Source organism: Electrona antarctica (genome assembly GCF_951216825.1).
Source record: "Electrona antarctica genome assembly, chromosome: 11".
NCBI lineage: Eukaryota > Metazoa > Chordata > Actinopteri > Myctophiformes > Myctophidae > Electrona > Electrona antarctica.
This window is the reverse complement of record NC_136792.1, coordinates 38,346,115-38,373,910: the sequence shown is the minus strand read 5'-3', so window position 1 is coordinate 38,373,910 and position 27,796 is coordinate 38,346,115. Positions and strand designations below refer to the sequence as shown.

General features: G+C 44.2%; 1 protein-coding gene across 1 annotated transcript; it reads right to left on the bottom strand.

Moving 5' to 3' along the window:
* Window positions 1-844: 844 nt before the first annotated feature.
* zc3h4 (zinc finger CCCH-type containing 4) lies at window positions 845-20,206 on the bottom strand. Its single transcript, XM_079514989.1, has 14 exons — window positions 19,901-20,206; window positions 14,841-15,159; window positions 14,530-14,643; window positions 13,263-13,479; window positions 12,396-12,550; window positions 11,926-12,037; window positions 11,187-11,323; window positions 9,906-10,001; window positions 9,644-9,770; window positions 9,231-9,340; window positions 7,966-8,414; window positions 6,853-7,199; window positions 6,388-6,639; window positions 845-4,491 (listed from the first exon to the last, which is right to left on the bottom strand). The coding sequence occupies exons 1-14, from the start codon at window positions 19,978-19,980 to the stop codon at window positions 2,783-2,785; spliced, it is 4,224 nt and encodes a 1,407-aa protein (XP_079371115.1). The 5' UTR covers window positions 19,981-20,206; the 3' UTR covers window positions 845-2,782.
* Between the last annotated feature and the right edge of the window lie 7,590 nt (window positions 20,207-27,796).

The following is a 27,796-nucleotide window of genomic DNA, read 5'->3' as shown; positions in this document are numbered from 1 at the left end:
AAATACATCCTCAGCAAAACGTTACTAGATTACTGTACTTAAGATAAAATAAATTCTGATAAAGTGAGGCAAAACTGTGGTTATGAGACTTGCTTCAACACATGTTCTATGTTGTTGACACAGTTCACTGACTCACTGACTCACTGACACACTGCTGATCAGTGACGGTTCAACAGAAATCCAGAGAATAAGCCACTGCTGTTGTCATCATCAAGGACCATGTCTTCACAATCAACTCAATGTGAAACTCAATTCATTATTTTAGTCACCAGTTTCACCGCCACAAAAACAACGTGGGTACTGTACAGTATTTCCCCTGGACAGTCTGTGTATATAAGATTAGCTGAGTCACAAGGAGTGTGTTAGTTACAGTACATGTTAAGACAGTGGGGAGGGGGGGGGAAGAGTGTGTGTGTGTGTGTGTGTGTGTGTGTGTGTGCGCACACACACACACGCAAGGACTATTTCGGAACTGGGTGAATGACTACTTCAACTGGTCGCTCTGGAGCCAGTGTTGCAGGATGGGAGGAGATCAGGAATTGAGTCACACACAGGGAGCACGGCATGACAGGAAACTGTTAAAACAGGTTATGTGAATGATGTCTTGAGCTTCCTCAAGTACCACATACACCCCCACCAAGACTCCAAGTACCACATACACCCCCACCAAGACTCCAAGTACCACATACACCCCCACCAAGACTCCAAGTACCACATACACCCCCACCAAGACTCCAAGCGTAGCATCGTTTGAATGTCCAAAGCTAAAATCACTACTAATACATATCGCACCACTTAACACAAGAGAAAAAAGAAGAAAAAAACTCTCACATTCACCTTGAAGTGGTTGATCATGTATTGCTTTTATTTAGATACTTTCACAACCTCACCTATAGTGTACAATTAGAAAACGCAACCCTTCTCCACAGAGAAGTCAGATTTACAAAGGGCGAACACGGCCCTCCCAAGAAAACAAACAAAAACAATAAAACAAAGGAACAATAAATTGTACATTTATTTTACTTGACTTACAGGCCTTTCCCCTTCAAAGTCCTCACGGGATTGAGTTAATAGTAGATGTTAGTTTGAATCTTTATACACAAAACATACAAGTCTTTTCTGCTTTCTTTACACTGATATAGGTTGCTGTATCCCAAGAGGTGAACGAGAGTAATAACATATTCCTATAATATAAAACAAATAATTTCAAAAGGTCAAGTGAGAGTATAAAAAAATAAATTAAAACAATATTTTACGTGAGATGGACAGAACGCGCCGGTAGCATCTCAACTAGCTGAATTACTCCAACTGGTCGTACAATCTACGCCTTGAACTTATTAAAGCAGGATAAGGAATGGACAAAATAATCATTTTCTGAGAAAAGTTTATAATTTTGTCACTGGAGAGGGGGCTTAAACTTCTCAGAATCCTGAGAAATGAACCATTCCGAATTCCCACATTCCTCTTCATCTCAAGTGTGCAATTAGAAGCATTTTTGCAGTTGCATAGTAGCTAGTAGCTACATATCAAATGGAGTGTTTAGCCTGATTTTTACTTTCATTGTACGGCCGACAATAACTGACAGTTTCAGAGCAACATCAGCTGGAAGAATGTCTCATCTTCCACTATGATGGCCCCGACAATAAGCGTGCCAATTCTTACATTAGAGATTTGAAAACACCACTCATCTGAAAACTTTTGTAAGGCTTTATTTGAAGAGAATTCTACTATAATCCATGATAAACTTAAAGCCAAAGGGTGAATGAACTGCACATCACTAAGATTAAACACTTGAGGACCAATTGGTCAAGCATCAAATTCTGTAAGTACTTGAAAGTCCCAACTCGTTCAACTTAGTCCTACAGCTAAATTGCGGATCTGCGTTTTCCCAGCTTGATGCATTTAATGACAGCCTATGCTGACTGGCATATAAGAGCACAACACAAGGTTGAGAGTATTTTATGGGATTTTCTGAGGTATGAACAATGAACATTAAACAAACCAACAAAATGAACATTAAAACGTTAAATATTCCTCAGAGTTCATCCTCAGAGTAAACAGACTGACGGCACAAATGAGTAAAACAACTTAAAACAGTTTTTTTTAAGTAAAGCAGAGTTAATTTCTTTTAATGTCTAATTATTTCCACAGGAAGATGATGCATGGCAGTGTGTGCATGCTGATGTGATTTATTAGAGTAGACAAAAAAAAAAGAACGGCAGTTCAGACCGCGACAATACGTAGGACTCAAGATGAATATTGCAAAATAAAAGAAGTAAATGAAAAAGTCAAGTGCATCATTGTCGGAAAAACATGAACGCGTGAAATTGATGAAACGTGTGAAATTGATGAAAAGCTATGAAGAGATGGCTAGCTAAAGGTTCAATGCATTTCTGCTGCCCGTATAGTTAATTAAGCATGGAGATGATTAAGAGAAATCATTTATTTATATATACATCTTTCGGTTTCCTTTAAAATAGATATTTGTCATCCAACCCTCCCACCCACAAAATCCAAACTCTTTTATAGAATCTGCTCTGCAACACTGTCGTAGGTTATGTGTATGTGTCTGTATGAGATGTGTGTGTAGGTGTGTGAATGACGTCATCACAAACGTTCATTAAGGTTCGTCTTGAACCAGTCCGACAGGCAGGTTGTTGCCTCAGTGCGCTCTTCATCTCCCTCCTCTTCCTCATTGTTCAGTGTTCAGAAATTCTAAAACCACACGCCTGACCGACCTGCAACATGGACGGGCTGCGAACTGGGCTGGCACAGTCAGGGGTCACTGACAGAACGGTGACGCAGTGGGATCAAAGCCCTTGAAAACCTCCTTCAGTGAGGCATTGTCCTGTTCCACGGTGGCCTGGTCAGGCTGAGCCGGGCTGCTGCCCCCGAACGGACTGCCTGTCCCGCTGGGCTTGGCGGCCTGTTTCACCATAGTGAACAGAGAAGACACAGGCAGGTTGTGGACCCCGACGGGTGCCTGTTCTGGAGTGGCTCCAGGGGGGCCCTGACCCACGGCCGCGGAGGCCCCAGCTACAGCAGGCCCGCCTTGAGGTGCAGAGTTAGGTGATGGTGCAGGCTTGGGCCGCGGCCTGTTGTAGCTGTTGTATCGATCTGTTGCTTGCTCTCCGCTTTTCTCTGGCTCTGGCTGATCCAGTGCAGACTTCCGCACAAACAGGGGCTCTTTAGACTTGGGTTTGACTGTTGTGATATCAGCAGGCTTGGAATCAGCACTGGATGAACCAGGAGAACCATTACTAGCACCAGGACTGTCTGGTTTGTTAGTCCGTGGATCATATAGACTGATGCCACTTAGAACGCTTGCACCCCCTGGCGCCCCTGCCCCAACTCCACGACCTGCCCCACCTGAGGAGAGCAGTCTGGGGTCATAGGGTGCAACAATTGTTGCAGAAGAGCTGCTGGAGGTCGACGCCGGAGGGGTAGAGGAGAGAGGAGGGCTAGGCGAGGGTTCTGAAGGCTGCTTCAGAGCTGATTTCTGAGGCTGCAGACGGGGGTCGATGGGGGCCTTACGGGCCATGCGTGGGTCAACTGGCTTATCTACAGGTGCAGGTGGCACTGAGGGAGGAGGGCCCAGTAATGATAAAGGAGGAGGCGGCGTGGGGAGGAGGGGGGTTGAGGACGTTTGAGACGGGCTCGAGTTAACCGTCTTCAAGATTCGCGAGAGCAGCTCAAAGTCCGGGATAGCAGAGGCTGAGGGGGCGGCAGGAGTGGGAGGATCGAGGGAGGGAGCTGGAGGGAGGACAGCGGGGGGAGGCTGGGTGTGAGGGAGCGCCGTGTGGAGCTGCTGCTGGGCGCGTGAGAGACGTGGGTCGAGGGATGAGATGGGAGGGATGCCCGGTGGGAGCGGCAGGAGGTCCTGCTTGGGCAGGGGGATCGGAAGGAGGTCCTCGGGTGACCAGGTGATGTTCTTGGCGAAGGCTGGGACATGGAGCATGATGTCTTTTTTGATGTGGCTGAACTGTTGGAGCCGGCAACGGGGGTCTCTCAGAGCCATGCCCATCAGAGGGTCTAAGGGGATGGGCACGGGCTTGTCCCTCAGAACCCTCTCCGTCTCCTCTTCCTCGACTGCGGGTGTCGTGAGCGGCGGTGGTTTGTAGACTAGTGGAGGTTCCGCTTTAATAGCAGCAGGAGGGATTACAGTGGAGGCGGAGGAACCAACTGGGACTGTGGCTGCGGCTAGCCGGGCCCGTCTGGGGTCGGCTGGGGGCCCGGTGGATGACGGGGTTGGGGCAGAGTCTGAGGTTTGGCCAGATTCAGATGCCCGGGAGAGCCGTGGGTCCCGGCCCAAGCGGGGATCCGCGGGCCGGGGCGGGGGGTGAGCGGGAGATGCCTTCTGCAGACGAGGGTCACTGGGTGGGCCTTCAGGTTTGGGAGGCGGCTTACTCTGCTGCCGTAGTGTCTTCAGGATCGAAGTCACACTGCTACCGCCATCCTCATCCTCACTGGAGTACCAGTTCCCCGAGTCACCTGGGATACAACCAGAGAGAAACATTCATTATTAGTTGGCTATAGTAGTTGTCATTGTCTCATATCTTACTCTACAGTCTCAGAGTGTCAATGTATGTTAATCTGTCCACAATGATTCTATATGCTGCCATCATCAAATCACAGCACATGTCCATGAAAGTTCATACGCGAGACCTAAAACTCAACTTATATGGTGCAATTTTGTGGTCAAAGGATAACATCAGCGACTATGCAGGGTCCAGTGCAGTGGAAAGCCAAAGTAAATGGTAGAGTAGAGTAGAGGCATGGTGAGCTGGGACTATTAATGAAAAAGAGACATCCGACTGTTCTAAGTTTGTCTATTCTGCCAACTGCAGGTGGGTCAAATATTTGACGCAATGATTTTACTGTAAATGTACACAAAGCACAACTAAGTGACAAATGCTACCTTTTGTTCACTTGAGAAATGTTCATTTTCCCCAAGACTCATTGTTCTTCCTGATATAAACTCTTTAATAAGCTGTTGGGAGCCAGTAGTCTGGTGTCTGGGACACAGTTACACAACCAAAGGGATGTTTACATTACAGAGTTCAGCAAAACCAGTCACAGGCCTGTCAGACGCGTTTCCTGCTACCAAAGTGATATGTATAGATTTAAAGCAGAACTACCCAATAGAAATGCAAATAATACCCAACAATGGAATTATAATGGCCAGCTGTAACAATGTACAGACACACACAACAATTACAAATACAATATGTTGTGTGAATATACCAATACACACAGATGTCTAGGTTATGTTGCAGTTGCACACCTGCATGTGCACGAGACACATACACAGACAGTAAAATCCTTTGGTTTTATTTAACTCAGATGACTGTATAAATAAGTTAAATTAAAACGAGGATTTTACGGCATATTATGTACACAGACACAAAACAACATTCATCAGACCACGAGTCAACATATCCGTGAAATAGCCCATGAAGGTCCCTGCTGTTTCAACAAACTATGACTGGGATCCGCGGGTTGGATGCTGGCAGATAGTCAAATCTGTACTACTTAGACTCAGAATTCTTATAAAACTGCTCATAACATTGGCCCGGTTACCCAAAGGACACATGGTGTAAGAGGTATGGTGTAGAACATGCTCAGGTGCGCTCTAGGCCGCACACAGAAGCCTGTGAACATAGACATTCCGTGCATAGATGTACCACGCAATGGACTGCTGGACAGCTGACAGTAGGCTCTCTACTAAAAAGAAATATATATATCATTTTTGTTTTGTTTTTAAGAGTAAAGAGAGCCTACTGTCAGCTGTCCAGCAGTCCTAATATTATTAAATTAAATTTCAGAATGGCCTGAGGCCTACCATATACCATCTATGCACGGAATGTCTATGTTCACAGGCTTCTGTGTGCGGCCTAGAGGGCATCTGAGCATGTGCTACAGCTACACCATACCTCTTACACCATGTGTCCATTGGGAAACCGGGCCAATAGCTGCTCCTGTTTTTCATTATGGCAAGTAAACTAAACTTTCAAACATTTATGCATGGACCTGATAGGAGTCAATGGGTTCAAGTTACGTCCAACTTCTCAAAATGGTAAACTAAACTTTCAAACATTTATGACTGGACCTGATAGGAGGCAATGGGTTCAAGTTAAATTCAACTTCTCAAAATGGTGGTTGTGATAATACATGTTTATATCCATAATTGGCTTGAGTGAAGTTTGGGGTATTAAAAAAAAAACAGCCTTTCAGGCCCGGTTTGAGGCTGGGTCATCTATACCAGTGAATCTCAAAGTGGGGTCCAGCTAAATGACTGTACAGATATTTATGGTGGTCTGTGGCCTATAACGCATACAGAAATGGGGTTCATTGAGTGAAAAAGGTCTGTGGAACACCGATCTATACCTTCGGTGTCTCTGCTCTTCTCGGGCCTGCGCGCCTCCTCCTGCTGTTTCTGCTGGATCCTCATGAACAGAACACGTTGGGCAGGAGGCAGAAAGTCAGGAACAGACATCCCTCCCTGACTGGCAGAGCCGCCATTTGCAGAACCATCTGGGCCTCCTGAAGGCTCCAATTTGACTGCAAATCGACCACCCCCTCCTCCTCCTCCTCCTCCTGGCCCTTCATCCATTCCCCCATAGCCCTGGTAGCTGTCAGCTGGGAAGGAAGAGAGAATCATGATACTGTTCTAGCTTCATTTTCTCACATTCCACACCGGCACAAACTATGTTTCCCCAAAGACAAGAAGTATTGGAAAATACATCTTAAGATATTAGGCTCCCCTTAACATGCCTCCATATGTTCATGTTTACTGTGCTTTGTAGATTTCCGCTCTTTCAGCCACATACATTGATAAAGCTTTATTCTCACCTTCCTCCATCTTGATATTTCCTTCCATATTCATGCCCTGCTGCTGCTGCTGGTTGAAGAAATTTTCAAAGAAGTTTCCTCCACCCGGGGGAACACCTGGTGGCATCATTCCTCCATGAGGTTGCCCGTCGGGACCAAAGCCTCCCATCATAGGAGGTCCCCCGGGGCCCATGTTAGGTGGCCCCTGATTCATTCCCATGCCAGGGGGGCCCATGTTCTGCATGTCCGGGGACATCATGCCCGGGGGTCCTGGTGGGCCAGGAAAGCGGGGCGGCGGTCCTCCAGGGGCTGACCCGGGTGGCCCGGGTGAGCCATCCCCACTCTGGTTTGTAGAGGGAGTCTGACTTCTGTGACAGGAGAATTTGAATGAATTATTAACAATAGAGGTTTAATGATTGTACTATCAATATCCCCCTCTCTTGTGTTCCCTTCAATAGCATCCAGTTTCTGCCTGCACCCAGTCCAAAACACAGGTTGCCTACAAGGCAACCAAGGGCATGCCACCCCCTTACCTTCAGGACATGATCAAACCCCACACCCCTTAATGCGCACTTAGATCAGCTGAAGTCACTTTCGTAAAACACCCTGGCCAACACACCACAAGTATTAAGGTCCCAAGTTGCGTAATAAACACCCCCTCACAAGTCAGGACTGCAGTCATTCTCCATTTACCACAGCAACCTGAAAACTCTCTTCTTCAGACTCTACCCCCGACACTTCTCTTTCCTTGTAGCCTTTTGAGGGGTGCTAGCCCCTCCTATATACAGGTTTAATGTTTGTTTTTAGTTCAATGTTTGTTCTAAAAATGCCATTGACAATGAAGGGAAAATTTACATCATCTTGTCCCTAACACAAACATTAAACCCCATTAACAATAAAGAGAATTTAATGTTTGTTTTGACACCATTTGTTTTACATCACCTAATCATAGCAACATCAGTTAGACTTTGATTTTTTTCCACCTATTTTGATCTATGGTAATAATATGAATGCAGCTATACTCATGGTTAAGGCCTTAATGTTGGCAAAATGTATTCATTTAATACTTTTGAATGACCTGTGGAACCCTTGTAATAATAGATAACATAACGTGTACTGTTTCTGATCTCTCACCTGACAGCCAGTTTCTGTGCCAGCTGTCCGGTCGGCTGGACTTTGATCTCAAACAACGAGGGAATCTTCTTTCCTCCACCTCCTCCTCCACCACAGGGAGGTGGGGGGCCCATAGGTGGAGGAGGACCGTTTGGGTTGGGGGGGCCTCCTTGGTAGGGACTCCCATCAGGGCCAGGTGGAGGGGGACCCTGACAGGGATTGGGACCAGACATAGGTCCCTGAGGGCCCTGGTTTGGTACGGCTGGAGCTCCAAATTCACCAAATTCCCCCCCAACTGGTGCACTGAACTCCCCAGGGCCAGTGCTGGCATCTGAGGGACCAGGTCGAGGAGGGGTGGGCAGGAGGCCGACTCCTGGAGGGGGTTTAGGGAGCGGGTTAATACCCTGCTTCTTCAATTCCTCCACCTCCTTCTCATCCTCTGCTCCAGCCTCTGCATCCTCCGCCAGCATCTGTGTCATAGACAGAAACTCATACAGTTCACTTACAAATATAAAATGAATGTAGCCACAAGAAATACATGTGAAATCCTAAATCTAAATATTATAAAATAGTATAGACGAGATTGATTTCTCATTGGAGAGGTAAGGGTATTGAGAACATAAATCTTTAATACTTAACCACATCGTAAATCCTATATATTTAGTTGAACGGGCTCCACCAGAGGTCTATACTTTTATTATATTTTCGCCAAATATTATGACAAGCCCAGAAATGTGCATTGGGGTTCATGTGGTTAAAACCATAGACATAGAAAGGTAGACGCCTCATTCGCCACTGCAATTCATTGGAGTGACATGTATTGCACTGAGGGCAGAAGTGCGCCTTTATATGGCGCATCCCCGACGTCCAGTCACGTGACTCACGTCTCTTCCTGGCACCAACCAAGGACTGTCTCAAGAGGACGTGACGCGAAGACCGTACGGGCGACGCCATGTTGCTCCATGGTGCTCCATGGAAGGAAAGAAACATGCGCAATGGGCTATATCTTAGAGTATATAGGGCTATATGCAGCCAACACTTCCGCGTTCAGCTTCCTTGGTCTCAACTGCTCATGTTTCTTTCCTTCCATGGAGCACCATGGAGCAACATGGCGTCGCCCGTACGGTCTACGGTGGCCTTCGCGTCTCGTCCTCTTTAGACAGTCCTTGGCACCAACACGGAAGCTTTCCCTCACTTGCCTCAGAGCCGAAGAAGGCGTCTACTGGTTAGAACACTGTATTGTGCAGGATTCAACCTCGGCCGGCACCTCATCCTTGACATCCTACCTTGTTGAGTAGTTCTTGAGTGTCGTCATTGAGGGAATCGTGGGAGAACATGCACTCGTCCCCGTTGACGCAGTTCCCGGTGGTGTGGAACAGCTTACAGGGGAAGTCGCGTAGCAAGGGGAGTCAAGGATCTCATTCAACACAAAGTTACAAAGTTGAAATTTTGTCCTAGTTTGATGCTTGATTTGTGTCACACAACAGGCTAGGTCTGGCTAGGTAATTGGAATGTGGGTAAGTAACACAAACACGTAGCTCCTAAGCCCTTGTAAGACCATCACCAAATACTTGTTAATTACTTTCGATCTATACTTTGAAGTTACATGTCCCTTTTCCCCATTTCTATAAGTAGTGCAAACATCTGAAATGCATACAAAATGTTTCTTTGAGTTGAAGGACAATAGATTGATCCATACTGCAGTAAAGGATATCATGCATGTAGGGGCAGTTCTCAGCCCGGGCACAGTACCCAGTGATGTAAAACTTGCACAGCTCCTTCTTCCTGGGAAGCTCAATGTCATGGCTGAAGTTGCAGTGGTCCCCCTGGTGGTTGAAAGAGGTCATAACAAAAGGTTAGGAGGTTTTCTAACAAAACATGAAAAAAATAAAAAAGGATTTTATTTTTCTTCTGTGTCGTTAGTTCTTCAGTATCTTATGTAGTGACTTGTTTTGTCTTACCCAGGTACACCGGCCCTCTATGTAGTACTTGCAGATGGCCTTTCCCTTCTTGTCCTGGTGCTTCTCATTATTCCTCCTCCCACCACCACCACCTCCTCTTCCTCCTCCTCCTCCTCCTCCTCCTCCTCCCATTCCTTCTCCATCCATGCCTCCTCCGCCTCCTCCGCCTCCTCCACCACCTCCACCACCTCCACCACCACCTCCACCACCTTCCTAAAACACACACACACACACGCACACACACACGCAAGGAGGAACATAGGGGAAAGAAAGAAATAATATAATAATATATAATATATACAATGAGTAATTTTATCCAGCAGGTAATGAAATTTCGTTCTGTACTTGTATGGAATGACAATAAAAGTGAATAGTGGCTGGGTTGCAGTCAGAGACATTGACCTTCAATAGGAAATGCTCAGAGTGCTTACGTTTTGGAAAAGTAGACCAGTTTAATTCATATAAGGATGGTGTGAGAACGGTCTGACATATTTTGTTTGCTTTATGATCCAATAAAAAGCAAAAGCTTTTGCACACCTACAGGCGACAGGTGCGTAGGAGAGGGTACGGTGCCCGACAATGAAAAAGGAACAAACACCCGCACACTGTCTTCAAATGCTATCTTTATGTACATACTGATAGCTTGATGAAGGCCGCACAGGCTGAAACGTTGCCGTTTCCCTATTAACACCCTCCGCGCCATTGCCGACAATTAAAGTCAATTGAAGCCTAATTTTGATAGTGACGCTTATCGCCATTGCCGACGGCCTCCGGCAATTGAGCTTTTATAGCGCGTTCGATTGCTCGAGCCAAAATGCTACTCACGTTAGCCGGTTAGCTAGCTGTGTTGTTAGCACAGAACTGGATCGCCCATCTTAGATCGTCGTCGCCATAAGCATCCATTCTATCCATTTCTTTCAATCGCCTGTAACTCCTATTCCTTGTCCCAGATGGCATTTTTGGTCAAAACAGCGTTTCTTTGACGGCACAGAGCTGACAATCTAGAGCTCTCCGGAGCTCCGGCCTGGATTCACATGTAAACAAGGCCCATCCAGCTGTGTGAAAACTCCTAACGTAGGACTACCGGTTGTGGACTGGAAATGGCGGATTTTCAAAATAAGAGCTCAAATTAAAAAAATGCTGGCGTGAATTAGATCCTAATTTTTCAATAAATGATAGCGGTCTAAGTGTTAAAGTTGGTTCACTGCATTTGAAGACAGTGTGCGGGTGTTTGTTCCTTTTTCTTTGCTTTATGATCCAAAACACATCAGAGAGCCTTACCCCATTGTCCATGTCTCCATTGTTGTCTTCCTCATTCATCCCATGGTCTCCTCTTCCTCTCCCTCGGTTGCGTTTATTGCCTCGGTTCATGCCCCGCCCCCCTTTGCCCCGGCCCCGCCCGCGGCCACCTTTACCGCCTGGAGTGAAGGGAATAAGAGGAGAGGATCCATGAACACGTCATGTGTACAATTCAGAGTACAAACTTGCATCAGGTGTGTTGTGTTTTTGAGTGCAACCACTCCAAGGAACAGCAATGACTGTGACTCGTGTTGACCTATGTTTGTGTGTGACTCATGTGTGACTCATGAGTACCAGTAGGGGCGCTGTTGTGCCAGAAACAGAGACAGAGAGATAGTATTGCACTGTTGCCTGCTAATGAGAGAGAGAGGGGGGGGGGGGGGGGAATTTGCACCACTCAGTTCACACGGGTGTGATTTTCTTTTAACTATTTGATGTTGCACAGATGAAACAAGTAGGGGTTTCATTTTGAAAATGGATGCCACCAACTGCTGCAACAGGGGTCATTCAGTTAACAGACCACAGTGTGACATATCTTTATTATAGAACAGACCACAATGACATGGGACTGTTGGGACAGTGACGTGACTTCTGGGTGGACCATTGGACCAGTAGTTAGTTACAAGTGATTTCTCTCTACTTGCTCACACATGGTTGCTCTGGAGAACACAGTCATATCTGAAATGGAACTATTAAGCAAGAAAGAAAGTTGTGAGCTCACCTCTCCCTCGCTCCTTGAACTTCCTGAACTGGTTGACATCTTTATAGTCTTCATATTCTTCATCTCCCATGTTGTTGTCGAACTTGTCGTAGTCTTCTTCACCACCACCACCCTGGAAAAATACATTTAATCACGTGTGATTCTTATCACTTTTTAAAACAATTTGTGTAGATTATTAGCAAAGTAACTCATTTGTTGTGTTTTTGCTAAAATTGCACTGAGACAGCTCAGCTATCGAACTACTACCAGTTTGTTGATGATGATGATATGTATTATTGTGTACATTTTGTATGCTATGTTGATTAATTGAATAGATACAGTATGATCACAATGTCCCCAGGACTTTTTTGTGCTATCCTTTTAGCTTTAATGTCTTACTGTAACATGTGCGGTCTACATTTCGGACTACTAGTTGCCATAGTTTGTAGACTATCTCCAACAAGCTGATAGTACTGAAATGCAGTGCTCACCTCAATGTCATCTCCCCCATAGCCGTCCCCGTCATCGTTGTCTCCTCCCATCATCTTTCCTCCGCCCCGCCCCCCTCGTCCTCTGCCTCCCCGCCCTCTCCTCCCTCCCCTCATCCCGCCACGGCCTCTCTGGTTCTTCATACGACCTCTGCCCCCTGCACGACAGAGAGATAGAGAGAGAGAAACATTGTAAAAACTGCTGTGAGACAAGTCCAGGTGTGCCTGAAGATTGCATTGCCAACACAAGTTCAATGCAATATACAACTACACAAAAAGTTTTTTTTTCCCAGTCCTTTCACAATACAGAGGCAAATTCTATACACTCAAAAATATATTTTAACCCTATTTTCCTCCCTATTATATGCATGTCATTATAGGATCTACAAGCTCACAGTGCATTGCATCGCTACACATAGTGACCTGGTACTGTAGAGTGTAGATAGGCTAAACAAAATTGGCATTAGTAAATCAAAATAAATGTATTTTCATTTAGTGATGAGTGAACATGTTTTAGGTATTATTTTTACATGGATATGAATAGTGATTTTGACTTGCCCTTTGGTGTGCCTTGATTTCATTTACTTTTAGGCTCTTTTAAATCAGTTCACAAAGGTGGAGTGAAGTTTTGTGTGTAAAGAAAGGTTTGCTATTGCACCATGTGCAATGTCTTTCATTTTCTACAGTGCCTGTTAACTCTTTAGCAAGCTGTGTATAGTTAACGGATTACACAAGCTTAGTATCTATGTACACAGCAGCACATAACATATCAGACACTCCCAGTGTTCAGTTACACAGCTTTAAGTATATAAGTATATTATAGTCAAACATTACCAAAGGTTTTGGGGGGACCAACTGTCCTAGACCCACCTCGACCTCGAGGACCGCCACCTCCTTCCTTGGACTTGCGGTACTGATTCAGCTCCTTGGCGAAGTCATCATCGTATTCATCTCCCATAGTATTCTCCTCCTCCTCTTCTCCCTCAAAGTTCTCTTCTTCATACTCGTCTCCATAGCCTCCATAGCTCTGCTTGTCCATCTTCCTGTAGTTGCCCTTCTTGGAGGAGCCTCCATAGCCCCCGTGAGGCTGGAGACCACAGAGAAAAGGACAGTTAAGTCTAGGCCGGATGGCATGGACGTGGAAAGTGTTGATTGATATTGGGGGGGGAATACTTGCATTTAATTAAGTTACAAAGAGAAGACCAACATGCTACAAGTTCTGTGCTCAACAGTGGTATAAACTGAATACGAAAAAAAGATACCTGGTCACTTCAAAAGAGACTACCCAGTACCCATATAAAATACTGGAGCACTCGACTGTCAATTGTTTGACTCAGAGGAAGACCCCTTCTAACCCATTAAAACCGGGAAAGCATTTTAGATTTTAGTGCTGGCTATTCAAAAATAACAGGGATATCACAGTGCAGCACGAGGCCACTTTGTGCGGCGCTGTGCGCTTGTACATCTGCTATTTTTTGAAAATCTTGAAAGTGTGAGAATTACTGATTTATAAGAATCGTAAATTATCACGGAGGAAAGCCGGGCAGTGCTATGCTCTTGGAATGAGATGCAATGACTAGAGCCGAAGCAGTTTCGCGTGCATCACAGAAGGAGCATTGCCAACTTACTACAATCGGGTAGAAAAACGACACAATTGCCCGAGAGAGTAGACCACTACAATTTAGGCACACCACATACATACATACATAAATAGTCATCCAAATCTAACAGTAGAATATCTGTACAATTAAACTATACATATACACTATAGAATGCTATGACTACATAATAAGCTAAATTACATATTTTAGGCCTGGGCCATGGCTCAGTGGTCCAGGCACCTTGGCTGGTAATCCAGTCTGGCAGTGTGCCGCGGGTTCGACTCCCGATCCCGACGGCCTTTACTGCATGTCTTCCCCCCATCTCTCTCCCCATTTCATGTTAGCCTACTGTCTGTCCCTCGCTAGGGCACTACTGTACTACTTCATAGTACTACTGTACTCTGAAGTAGTCTGGTTTCCAGGACTGGAGTTGAAAGGAAATAATTTAAAGATGCTGCTGTTACATGGAGAAGGGGAGAGTAAGATACTGACACTATTTAACAGTGTATGGAAATTGGCATCCTGTCTTTACTCACAGGTGGAGGATACGAAGGACTGTATTCTCTACTGTACTTCGCTCTCTTCTCACTGGGACTGTAGTCAGAATCATCACTGAAGTCTGATCGGTCGTCATCAGAGGACGCATGGCGCTGGAACACAGGAGAGGCAAAGATATTTAGGTTGAAGAAGTGTGACGTCTACTATTTGGTCTTCGAGATGTTCTTATCTAGAACAATTTTGAATAAATGCATGCATGAAAACGCAAGTAATTGCACAGCCCCAGACAGACAATACAGAAATCCCAACAGTAATAAAGAGAAGATATCGTGGGCGGCACTCAGCTTACCTTGTGTTTCGATTTACGCCTCTTCTTGGACCTCCTCTTCTCCTTCTCTCGCTCCCTTTCTTTCTTCCTTTTCCTTTTGCGGCGGTGGGCCTTCTCGTCGTCTGAGCCTGTGCTGGCATGGCGCTCCCTGCTCCGCCGCGACTTCTCCCCCACCACCTCCTCTGCTCCTACACCACCTCCCCCTCCTGCATCGCCTTCCTCCTCTCCACCTCCTGTGGTACCTGTGGTGCCTGTGGTACCTGGTCCCACCTCCGCCGCCTCCTCCACCTCCGCCCCGTCATCTGACAACTCACCCTCCTCCAGTTCACCATCCTCTTTTCTGTGGATGCAAAGAAAGACCAAATGGGGACATTATGGACCATGCAATTACATGGAGTGGCATTTGATTTGAATGTAAACTATGCATTTTCATCATTCATCTCATTTGAGCTCCTCTAATGTGGCCGCTCTTATTTATTCATAATTCAGCTAAATGTTTCTATTGCATGTTCTCAATATTATAAAGCACATCAACCTTTTGCATCTGTGTGAAAGGTGTTATGTAGAGGAACATGGAAGTTTGTTATTATTTTTTCCTATTTGCAAAGCAACTAAGAGAATGTAGAATGCTTTTAGACTCTAGAACACTTTTCAAAAGAGTGTTATAACGTCATGTAGTCTTGAATATAGAATTTATTATTATTATTATTTATTTATTTGTAAGCTAGGTGAAATGTTATGAGGCGATGCAGTCTTCTGTCAGAAATTACGGGAAAACTAAAAGTGTGTACTGTGTCATGGTCATTCTTTGTTTTGTTTATACAATGACATTGTTTCATACAGATTTGTGCATTAACAAACCAATGATAAGTCAAGTACCAAAATACTTTAAGCTGAGAAAGTAGGGAAACAATTACGTTTTAGACACCATTAAGGTGTCTTATGAGCCTAGCCTTTGGATTTTTACTGAAGCTCCCCTCTTCATTTTCATAGCAATGAGTCCAATGACCATGACCTATCTTGTTATTGAGTGCTTGTGGAACAGACAGCACAACAGAAAATGAATAATGTGCCATTACTGGGGTCAAACGTTGAGTCTTACAAGACAACGTGAGCAAAACCCACATGCTCCTAATTGACATGGATCACATGTTGGCCCGGCACCATGCCATGTGGTGAAGAGAAGGCTATAGGGACTGGGTGGGTGTGACTACAGTCTGTTCATAGCGGGACATATAGAGGATGTACATCGGGAGGGGAGGGGGGAAGAGAATTAAGAACAAAAACACAGAAAATCAGATAGAAGGTGCTGTTAAGTACATCAAATGAATATGACAAAATATTGACAAAAAATATAGTTTGTCAGACAGAAACCTTGTATCTCCATTTTTCAACTTTGTTTCATAAATTAATACTACATACTACAGTCTCACACAAAAGTAGCAAAAATAGCCGATCCACATGCTATTTTTGAAATGTTTTAAAGTTACACTCAGTGGTTAAATCTAGCTCTGTGGGTTTTATAAATATTGGGTCCCGGAAATTTCTCTTTTGGGTCTCGAATTAAAAGGATTGGGAACCACAGGTAAGACATTGCCTGTGTTGACTAAATACTGCACAACGTTACGCTTGTGTCACTGCTTTGCGTGCTTGAGATAACATACAGTTACTGTCCTTGCAGACTGCTGCGTTTTTTCGGGAAAACTGTGAAAATAATCCGAAAAACGCAGCAGTCTGCAGGGACATTTAATGTCCTGTAGGCCAGTGGTTCCCAAACTTTTTTCCCAAGCATTTATTATGCCACGAACCCTCATTTGAAAACATGCCAGTGACCTTGATAAGGGAGGATTTTTACGGCTCTAGCAGTGATTCCAAAACATATTAATTTCATGGACCCCCCAGTTTCACACGCATTATGCTACGGACCCCCGATTTAATGGCATTTATATCTCTGGTAACCCAATTCTTATTGTAAAACCACTGTTAATTTAACTGAGTGTACAAATGGTTTCCATTCTCAGAGTTAGACCCACAATGGTCCATTTGGTTCCTAACTATCTCTAATTGAGCTAGTACCCCTAGGGGTCCCCGGACCCCACTTTGGGAACCACTGCTGTAGGCTATTTTTGCCAGAGGGTAGTGGAAGGGTCTAAATTCAATGCAATGCAATAAACAATGCAAAGATAATGACCAATGGTATTATTTGCCATTTCTGAATGACTAGACCCCAACCCTCCAAAACACAAGCATAAACCCTAGTAGGCGGCATACAGTACAAGCAACAACTGAAAATTGCCACAAGCAAGGCCTAGGTGTGAGCATTCTTCTTTTCATTCAATTGGCAATGATAACTATTCACTTCCAGTATTTGACTATTCAAATAAAGACCAGAGCACATCGTGTACTGCAGCCAATGCACACAAGAACTTTAGCAGGCAAGGCGGTGGGGAGAGTCAAACTGTTAGGCCTCACATGTCAACTGTATGTTGAAGATACTACACTGTACACGACATCCTCAAACACAACAACTTCCTTTCAAAGTGGAAAGTAATTAAGCCGATCTGATCTACAGTTATACTTTATTCAAATATGTTATGTGAATATGAACAACGTTTCCCATGCCAGAAACCAGACAATCTGAGGATATAATTAATCAAGGTATTCCATATATGGCTGCTGGTACATTGCTAGTTAGATTTTCCTGAAGAAACTGTAATGAATAAAGCAGACAGTTCTATGTTCTGCTTCTCAAACAAGAATGCCTTGTTAATAACTCTGTCAATGTCAATAGACAGAATAAAACATTACCTAAGGTATTATATTGGCTATTGTGAAAACTATCACGTTCTAGCCAGCCACTTATCTCCTACAACGCTGTACCAGTACAGCCTTGAGAGACCACATGCTGACCTGTCCTTCACCAATAAAGGAATTCTGTGTTGATAAGGATGGAGAGTATTCAGTCATACTGTTGGGGGGGGGGGGGGGGGGGGACTGTATAGAAAGAGGCCACTATGGGTGGGTAGAGGCTGCAACGAGGCTAGGACTCATGAACAAAGGCTCTACTGACACAGCTGTTGACTGTTGGCCTCGCTGTGGAGATAGTGACCCATACACACACTATCAATACAGACTTCAACCACACCTGTGACAGCCTACACTGAGCTTGGAGATGAACACAATACCTCAAGTGTTGTATAGGTGAAATTAGATAGATAAATCTGCAAGATTATCACCCTGAACTGGGGAAAAATAGATATGTACAGAGAAAGGTGTATTACTCACAGGTGACTTGTTATTACACCAACATAACTAGATAGATGCTGATATCAACTGAACTGGTAGAATTCTGAGACTAGGAGCTATCCTGACCTTAGAAGTATGGCAAACAAATCTTTCCATTTTAAGCCATTAATATTGAACCACAGAAATAATAAACAGTTACATGCATTAAGTGCACCACTACAAATGTCAACTGTGTGAACGTTAAAAGCTACAAAATAACAACATAATCTTCTGGTCGATTATCAAGTGGGACTGTTCCAAAAATATTTACCATGCATTAAGGGGCAATAGTTAGCTGGATGAATCAATAATTAAGGACTGTTTACAACTCAAGGGCCCGGATTAAAGTGATGGGGAATACTTACTGTGAGAGGCTTTCTTCACATTTTGCACTTAAAACCATTGTCAAAGGTTTTCCTTACGTTAGGGGGACACAAGTGGGGTTTTAGGGATTTGAAAGTGGGGCCAACTGGTAAACAGGGGAACACAAAATTGCTAACCGGGGACTTTGGAAAGGGAAACTTTGTGTTCAACTTGAAACTCTTCTGGGATGCTTTGCAAACGTTGAAGCACACTTTGGGGACTTTTGTGGGTGTTTTGACACGTCCGTGGAAAAATGCACACGAATATAAAAAAAATAAAAAATAACTTAGCATTAAAATAAAAAACTCGAGGTTAAGCAAACGATACGACGTAGGCCGTAAAAACGATACTTTAGTTGTGGGGGGAATCTAGAAGAACGGTAGTCGTATATACAGTAAACGATTAATGGTGAGCGCAAAGATAACATTGTCGGTGCGTAGTGAGATGGAGCTAACTAATGACTGGAGCGTTGGCTAACGCTCGCTTATCATCGTCAACATAATGTGACGAACTGCTGCTACAGATCGATCAAACTTCGCGTCTCGATTAGAACTGGACATTAATTACAATTATTTACTCGAAGTTGCATTTTGATTTTTTTTTAAAAGTCCTTTTCCACAGCTGTAGCTATAGGTCAAACGCCTTAGCTTAGCTTGTTGTCCTTTGCCAGCTGTAGTTATTAGCTAAGCTAACCAACATGCTAATGGTGCTAAGTTAGCTACCCGGCCGGAAAAAGGCCCTTCCTTACTTAGGCAAATGCTAAAAAAAAAAAAAAGAGGAAATAATTCACCCCTATGTATTGTTGTTTTGAATTTGAACCCTGTCGTAACAAGCCAATCTAACTAAATTAAACACGGCCGTTAATCAATTAGTTACCGATTGATAAGGATGTTCACACAATTAAAACGACGTGTCGGTCATTAACGTAGTTGATTAAAGTTTGTTTTGTCAGGTGTGACCAAGGCTTTTCTTCTCTTGTAGTGCGAAGTTTGCGAACGTGTCACTCGAAAAAAACGTTTGTTTTCAACAGAAAAAAGCGTACACACTCCTCAATTGAAAAGGAGTTATTATTTTTTAAATAATGTTATTTTGTGTCGGCATCGAGTGGTTTTTTTCTCTCTCAGCTGGAAATGCGTTGTTTTTGTCGCTCGACCACTATAAATGAAGCATTTCTTTCGCCTGTGTCGATTTGGTCCATGGATGTTTGCAACGTTAATAAAATGGGGGAATAAATGTCCCAGCTTGTATTTGAGCTCCCAGATGTCGTTGTCGTGTCAACATGGCGTTCGTTACCTCTTGTTACTTGTTTTCCAGAAAAGGCGAGTTTAATCCCTTTGAAAGAAAAAAAATGAAAAAGGACCCCCGGGCTTTGTGTAAAAAAGCACAGGACAGATACATAATTTCATTGAAATGATTGTAGAGAATTACTCGACCTTTCGTCAGTCAGAAGACTGTTGTGTTCGTGGTTGGTAGTTGGGGAGTTTGGATGGACAGTCATGCTTTCCACAGCCATTTTCCTCTAGCTACATTTAGGTGCCAAAAAATTACAACTCGACACTGGATTCTACAGGCTTATGCGTCACTTCACTTGGATCTACTGGTTATTTTGGATTTAGGACGAAGTTTCAGTTCATAGCAGTCACTTCTCCACTAACAGTTGTAAGAGAAATATGATGAAATTGGCTCCTGACGTTCTCCGTCCTACAGTAGCGATGTGAAATGAAGACTAGTGTACTTAAAATGGCGGAGCGTCTTCCCCAAAAGAGAAGAGGCGGATTTATCTCAGCGTGACGTCAGAGCGTATTACGTTCTCGTGCGCTTCTCACGGAAATTACCGAATTGATGGTGGTATATGCGCACAATTACTGTAAATTGTACATTGATTGATTGATCTTAACCGTTTGCAGAATAAGTACAGTTCAATAGGTCTGCTAAGACTATTAAAAATAGAAACCCAAGAAAGCATCAATCTTGTTTCCATTGGGTCCTCCATTTTCGATTCATCATATTTAATGACACACAATGTACAGTACAGTACTTGCAAAGGAAAAACAAAACTTCATATAAACGGTTAGAAATCAAAAGTAACTAGAAAAAGTGCCCTTCTGGGCACAGGTCTCCACCAGGAGGATAGGAGTGTGTGTGATGTTTGGCAAAATGTTTAGGAGTAATATAATCATGTTTTGTGTGTGTGTGTGTGTGTGTGTGTGTGTGTGTGTGTGTGTGTGTGTGTGTGTGTGTGTGTGTGTGTGTGTGTGTGTGTGTGTGTGTGTGACGCGGCTTGGCCTGTTGTAGCGCCACCATGAGGCTGATTTGAAAACTGTCAAGTGGCATTTCTTCCAAAGCCTAGTGGGAATATGCATGCACAGTTTCACCACAATCGGACGCTGCGTTGAGTAGTTGTGGCGTTTTGTACAAAATGGGTAGAAAGCGGGCTACTCCTGAAATGTTTAGAAGCCAATCGTAGCCAATGAGGGTGGATTATGAGAAATCAAACAAACCTGTCTTGATCACATGACTATGAAGAGCATGTGTACCGATTTGCGTGACATTTGGATAAAATCTGAAGGAGTAATATTAGAAAATGTGTTTTACATATGTCAGCCTCCTGGTGGCGTTATAAAGAGCAGATGTGAAAAATTCCAGGCAAAGGTTTTTCCTTGGCCTCTAGTTGGCATACAAAGTTATCCACAGATCCGTGCAGTTAGATGTAAAAACACTTTTCGGCCAGTTATAGCGCCACCATGAGGCTGAGTTGAAAATGTTCATTTGGCATTTCTTCCTCGGCCTAGTGGGAATGTGCATGCACAATTTCACGGAAATGACACGATGTGTTCATGATTTGCAGCCTTTTGTTTGAAACTGAGCACTCTTGCAAACTTTGGAAGCCAATCTTAGCCAATCAGGATGGTGTCTGAGAAATCTGAAAGACCCGTTTCGTTGAATGGTTCTAGAGAGACTGTGTACCAATTTGCGTGATGTTTGGACAAAATCTGTAGGTGTACTGTCCAAAAACTTGTTTTGCACAAAGCGGCCTCCTGGTGGCGCTATAACAGGCCGTTCTGGACATTTTGGGGCAGAGGTTCATCGTTGGCATCCAGGGAGTGTGAGTGCAAAATTTGGCATCGACCGGGTTAACGGTGCCGGAGATTAGCTGTTCACAGACGGACGGACGGACACACACACGGACGGACGGACGGAGTGCAAAACATACTCTCTCCCCATGCCTTCGGCCTGGTGGAGACAATAATAAAGTAAAAGGGAGCTGGGGGCTTTGACATTAGGACTTTGTCGACTTGCATGCAGTTTGAAAGCAGTACGGCAGTACAGTAAAAATATCAAAAGGAAAAGGTTAACATTACAAAATAAACTAGAAAAAGTGCCCTTCTGGGCACAGGTCTCCACCAGGAGGATAGGATTGTGTGTGTGTTTGGCAAAATGTTTAGGAGTAATATAAACATGTTTATTTGTTTGTGTGTGTGTGTGTGTGTGTGTGTGTGTGTGTGTGTGTGTGTGTGTGTGTGTGTGTGTGTGTGTGTGTGTGTGTGTGACGCGACTTGGCCTGTTGTAGCACCACCATGAGGCTGATTTAAAAACTGTCAAGTGGCATTTCTTCCTCAGCCTAGTAGTGGGAATAGGCATGCACAGTTTCACTGCAATCGGACGCTGCGTTGCGGAGTTGTGGCGATTTGTACAAAACGGGCTACTCCCGTAGCCAATCGTAGCCAATCAGGATGGATAATTATGAGAAATCAAACAAATCACATGATCACATGACTATGGAGAGCATGTGTACCGATTTGCGTGAAATTTGGATAAAATCTGAAGGAGTAATATTAGAAAATGTTTTTTACATATGTCGGCCACCTGGTGGCGCTATAAAGAGCAGATGTGAAAAATTCCAGGCAAAGGTTTTTCCTTGGCCTCTAGGGAGTGTGCATACATGGTTTTACACAGATCGGTGCAGTTATAGGTAAAAACACAAATCGGCCAGTTATAGCGCCACCATGAGGCTGAGTTGAAAATATTCAAGTAGCATTTCTTCCTCCTTACCTAGTGGGAATGTGCGTGCAAAATTTCACGGAAATCACACCATGTGTTCATGATTTGCAGCATTTTGTTTGAAACGGAGCACTCCTGCGAACTTTGGAAGCCAATCTTAGCCAATCAGGATGGAGTCTGAAAAATCTGAAAGACCGGTTTCGTTGAATGGCTCTAGAGAGACTGTGTACCAATTTGCGTAATGTTTGGACAAAATCTGTAGGTGTACTGTCAAAACATTTGTTTTGCACAAAGCGGCCTCTTGGTGGCGCTATAACAGGCCAATGTGAAAACTTTGGGGCAGAGGTTCAGCTCTGGCATCCAGGGAGTGTGTGTGCAGAGTATGGCTGCGATCAAGCCAACGGTGCCAGAGATTAGCTGTTCACAGACGGACACACGGACGGACACACGGACGGACGGACGGACGGACGGACACACGGACGGACGGACGGAGTGCAAAACATACTCTCTCTCCATGCCTTCGGCCTGGTGGAGACAATGAAAAAAGGAATTGTTATGAGCTTTATTTTTAATGAACACAGCAGCAGTCTACCTAGAGAAACGTCAGCCTTCCTCAGTGTTTCAAACAAATAAAGAAGCTCATAGGAAACTATACTCAAGAGAATGTGGATATTCCTTTTTTCATTTGTATCTTCAAGAATCTGCACCGAGCTACAGAGACTACTCCAAGACTCTCCCTGAGTTCTAGCGTTTTTTGTTCTAACAATACAAAAGCCCAGGGAGGGGGGTGTTTCTAGCTCAGGTCCAGTGTTGGCAACTCTACTCTCTGGGCCAGAGCTATGTTGTTTCATTGTGGTCCATTGTACAGTACACAGTTAATCATCATGATGAAACAATTATACAACAACAACACTAAAAAGCAAGGGGGGTGGAGGGGCAGGCAGGGAGGTCACTGTTGTTTGCATCTCTGGGGGCAAGCAGTAGTCAACTCTAAGTCCAATTATGGTACCTTTCTTATAATGGTTAACGGCATTTATCACATTTATCACAAGACCTTAACAGGAGCCCTTGTACAAGGCTTCTTTGACTATGCATGCACCTCCTGGTACCACAGCACCTCAAAGGCCCTTAAAATTAGGCTCCAGACCTCCCAAAACAAACTGGTCAGGCTCCTACTTGGCCTCACCCCCCGAACCCACCTCACCCCTGCCCACTTTGACAGACTGGCATGGCTTAGGGTCGGCGACAGAGTACAGCATCTTGCGATGGGTCTGGTCCACAAGATTCGATACTCCACCAAGATACCCATGTACCTGTGTAGATACTTCCTTAATGTTAACGAAGTCCACACCCACAACACCAGAGGGAGTGCAACGAACCATGTTCAACCCAGATTCGGCACAAACAAGGGACTAAATTATTTTCGCTCCTATGCCACCAAAATGTGGAACGCCCTACCAACAGTCATTAAGACATGCGAATCCCTTGACTCCTTCAAAACCGCTCTCAAAGGGCACCTACGGATGGCTGCAATTCGAAACTGGCCCCCGTAAAATCTGAATCCCCCCCCAACGCCCCCCCCCCCCCCCCCCCCCCCCCCTCTTTTCCCCTCACTGTATATGTTTCTTTTCCCTTTTTACCTCCATTATGATGAATTCCTGTACTGTTCTTTGTCTATATAGAAGTGTCTATTTGTACGTCTCTTAATGTTTTGATGAATTGATGAATTGAACATGGTGGACCCTGTTGTAAACAAGTGTAATACTTAATTGGGTCGTCCACTCACAGTTAACAGCCTTTGTATTGAGTTTGTGCTTGAAATGTACTGTAATTCTGCAAACTGTTAATACAATTTTCAATCAATCAATCAAAACGCTGGGGTTTAACATTGATCGCTTGGTTGCACTTCCGCATTTGGACACCGACTGTTGGTGTCCAAATGCGAAAGTAGACCGTTCTTCCGGGTGCTTCAAAACGCCACTGAGCAACTTCCATTGAAATCAATAACAGGGGGCGGTGCAGTCCGCCCTCTATCCTTTATAACTCTGTGGTTGCCACTCAGTAGGCGGTTCCTGCCTAACTTCCGGGTTTGATGATGATGTCATGGACATAACCTCTATTTTGGGCAATATAAAATACACCTTTTAAAATCTCCACTAGGCTAAACAGCCAAAGGCCAGTGATAGTTTCCTGTAGGCCACGGCCATTTCCATCTGCTAAGATTTTCCACCATAGGGGTTTTCTTCAAAATACCTTTTTGATAGTAATCCTGATTTAATGTTTTTGTCCAAAACAAGTCTCTGTAGTCATCACTGTAATCACGATGTATAATTAGATTTTTCAAATTCCATTCCGATTGGCTACGATTGCCTTCTAAAGTTTGTGAGAGGGACCACAAATCATGAATTCAGCATCCGATTGCCAAATTTGCCATGAAATTTTGCAGGCACACTACTCCCAGTAGGCCAACCAGTAGGTCAACCACCACCCCAAATTCCATCCATCCATCCATCTGCAACCGCTTATCCTTAGTCGGGTCATAAATGAGTCGATGTGATCCCTCCCTCCATACCTTGGTCTGCCCGGGGGTCTCGAGGACCTCCCTAGGGAGATGCCCGAGAGGCATCCTAACCAGATGCCTGAACCACCTAAGCTGGCTCCTTTCCAGACGAAGAAGCAGCGACTCTACTCCGAGTCTCTCTCGCGTGATTGAACTTCTCACCGAGCATGATGGAACGAACGCCTAATCAAAACATAGAAATCAAATCAGCTGCTCTGTTCTCCCAGAGTGCAGCCGACTGGGTTGCTATAGTGGCTACAAAAATTATGATGTTTTAGCGAATATCTTAGTTTTAAGGATAACTGTTGTATAATTGCAATATTGCACTACGAGAGGGTGTGCTTTAACGTCATTAATGCACTTCTGCGCTGCCTTTCAGAACTTCAGAGTTCCTGTGCAGTTGGGGTTTAAGTTAGCACTTCCGCATTTTGCCAAGTAGTGTTCTTCCGGATCCTCCAGACGCCTGTCTCTAGATTATATATCTCTATGGTGTGAACTCAGCCGTGCAACTATATCTTTATTGTTAGTTACTGTGTGTGTGTGTGTGTGTGTGTGTGTGTGTGTGTGTGTGTGTGTGTGTGTGTGTGTGTGTGTGTGTGTGTGTGTGTGTGTGTGTGTGTGTGCTTACCTTAATGTAAATCGCTCTGGATTAAGAGCGTCTGCTAAATGCTTAAATTGTAATTGTAATTGTAATTGTAAATTGTGTGTGTGTGTGTGTGTGTGTGTGTGTGTGTGTGTGTGTGTGTGTGTGTGTGTGTGTGTGTGTGTGTGTGGTGCCTTGGAGTCAAGCACAGTTATTGACTTAAGCACAAGGGTTGTAAATGACCCTTCCTGACCCCAATCAGCATGCTGCAGTTGGTCAATAGGGGTCAATAGGTCCTACTTAAATAGACAGACAGACAGACAGACAGACAGACAGACAGACAGACAGACAGACAGACAGACAGACAGACAGACAGACAGACAGACAGACAGACAGACAGACGGACACAGGGATACCATTTAAAGGAGCGGTGTGCACCGCTCAAAAAATGTGAATGCCATTCCTGGCAGTGCTTGACAATAGTTAACTGTTGAGTATATGTTATGGGTGTGGCCTGGCTGGTTGCGCCTCGGTGATGGCTGCGCGCGGGGCGCCCCTCCGTGGACTTGTCTATAGCTGGAAGCCTGGAGGAGAGGAGCAGTGACTTGGCCAATCACTGCTGACCCGCCAACTGGAGAGTGTAGTGGTTGAGGGTTGAAACACTCTAAGAAGGTTAGAGACCACCTGATGACCTCTCTTCCAGGCCAAGGCATCCATTAGAAATGGATTATATTCGCATCTTCGATGTATTTACAACTATCCCTGCTTTCTGATGGCCATCGACCCCACCCATGTGTCTCCATGTTTTTTACTTTCTAAGAGCCATACCACCAGATTTCTCAACAGTTTTCACCTGGCTACCATTAGACTTTTGAACAAGCCCTGAACACGACCTGGCGTCAGGCTGTCATGCCACACACAGAATTATTAAAGGACCACTTCACCACTTTTTAACCTATCTTCATATGATTTGTCCTGAGTCCTCACTAATAATCATGATCAAATAGCACAATTTTTTTCTATTCAGTCTGTGTCTCATAGGAGGGCCGTGGATGATGTCCACCAGTGACATCATCAATGGGGAATAAAAGCTAATAGAAACCGCAGGCTTTCTATTCCTGAAAAGTTGCAATGCGAAAATGGAAGCCATCGTTCTCACGATAATACAAATCTAAATATTTGTTAAAAAAATCTTGTTTTAAAATAAATCTGCCTAACAATGATGTCACTGGTGGGCGGGTTTCTGAACTGCTCACAGCCCTCCTATGAGACACAGACTGAGTAGAAAAAATTGTGGTATTTTATCATGAACATAAGTGAGGACTAATTATATGGATAAGTTGAAAAGTGGTGAAGTGGTCCTTTAATACAAGCTCCCATCATTTGCAGTTTTCAAGAAAGAGGAAAGAAAAAGATGGAAGGAAATCGGTTGTACTGTTGAAGGGCCTATGTATTTGAGAATTATATATTTTAGTAAATTGTCAGTAAGCCTTCATGTGTCCCATGGCTGGTAGCCAATGGCCCCTGTAATCCATCCATGGAGTTAGCAGATAAAAATGACACAAGACCGTTAAAATAGCAGGTGCATAGATTAAAGAACGATAAAATAGCATATATATAAACATTTCCCCATGTGTCAAAAGCTAGAGAAAGAATAGAAGTTACACATCTAGGCTAATGGATGGCAGGTACAGGACCAACAGTGCACGGATAAGGCAATATAAAAAATAGAAGTCTGCACACTGTACGTATTGTAAAGCTCCAAGCTTCAAAAGCTATATTAGGCTACACATAGGCTATAACTCCCAGAGATAATCATTTATTAACCTCAGCCAATGGATGTGATTTCAATGAGAAATCACAGTATAGCCTATAGGCGCCGCTTGGAACTAAAAGATAGTTTACACTTTTGATTGATTAATTGAATACTTTATTAACAGTTTGCATGGACAAGCACAGGGAAGAACAGTAGCTACAATACAAGGACTCTGCTAAAAGGATGAACCCAAGACAGATTGATTGATTGATTGATTGAAGTATTTATTAAATAACAGTTTGCAGAATTACAGTACATTTCAAGCACAACTCAATACAAAAAAACAGCCTATTGGCTTGTTTCCATTGAGGTCCTCACTCCTCATGTACTCATATTATGACAGACGAATAGGTAGGCTACACACAAAT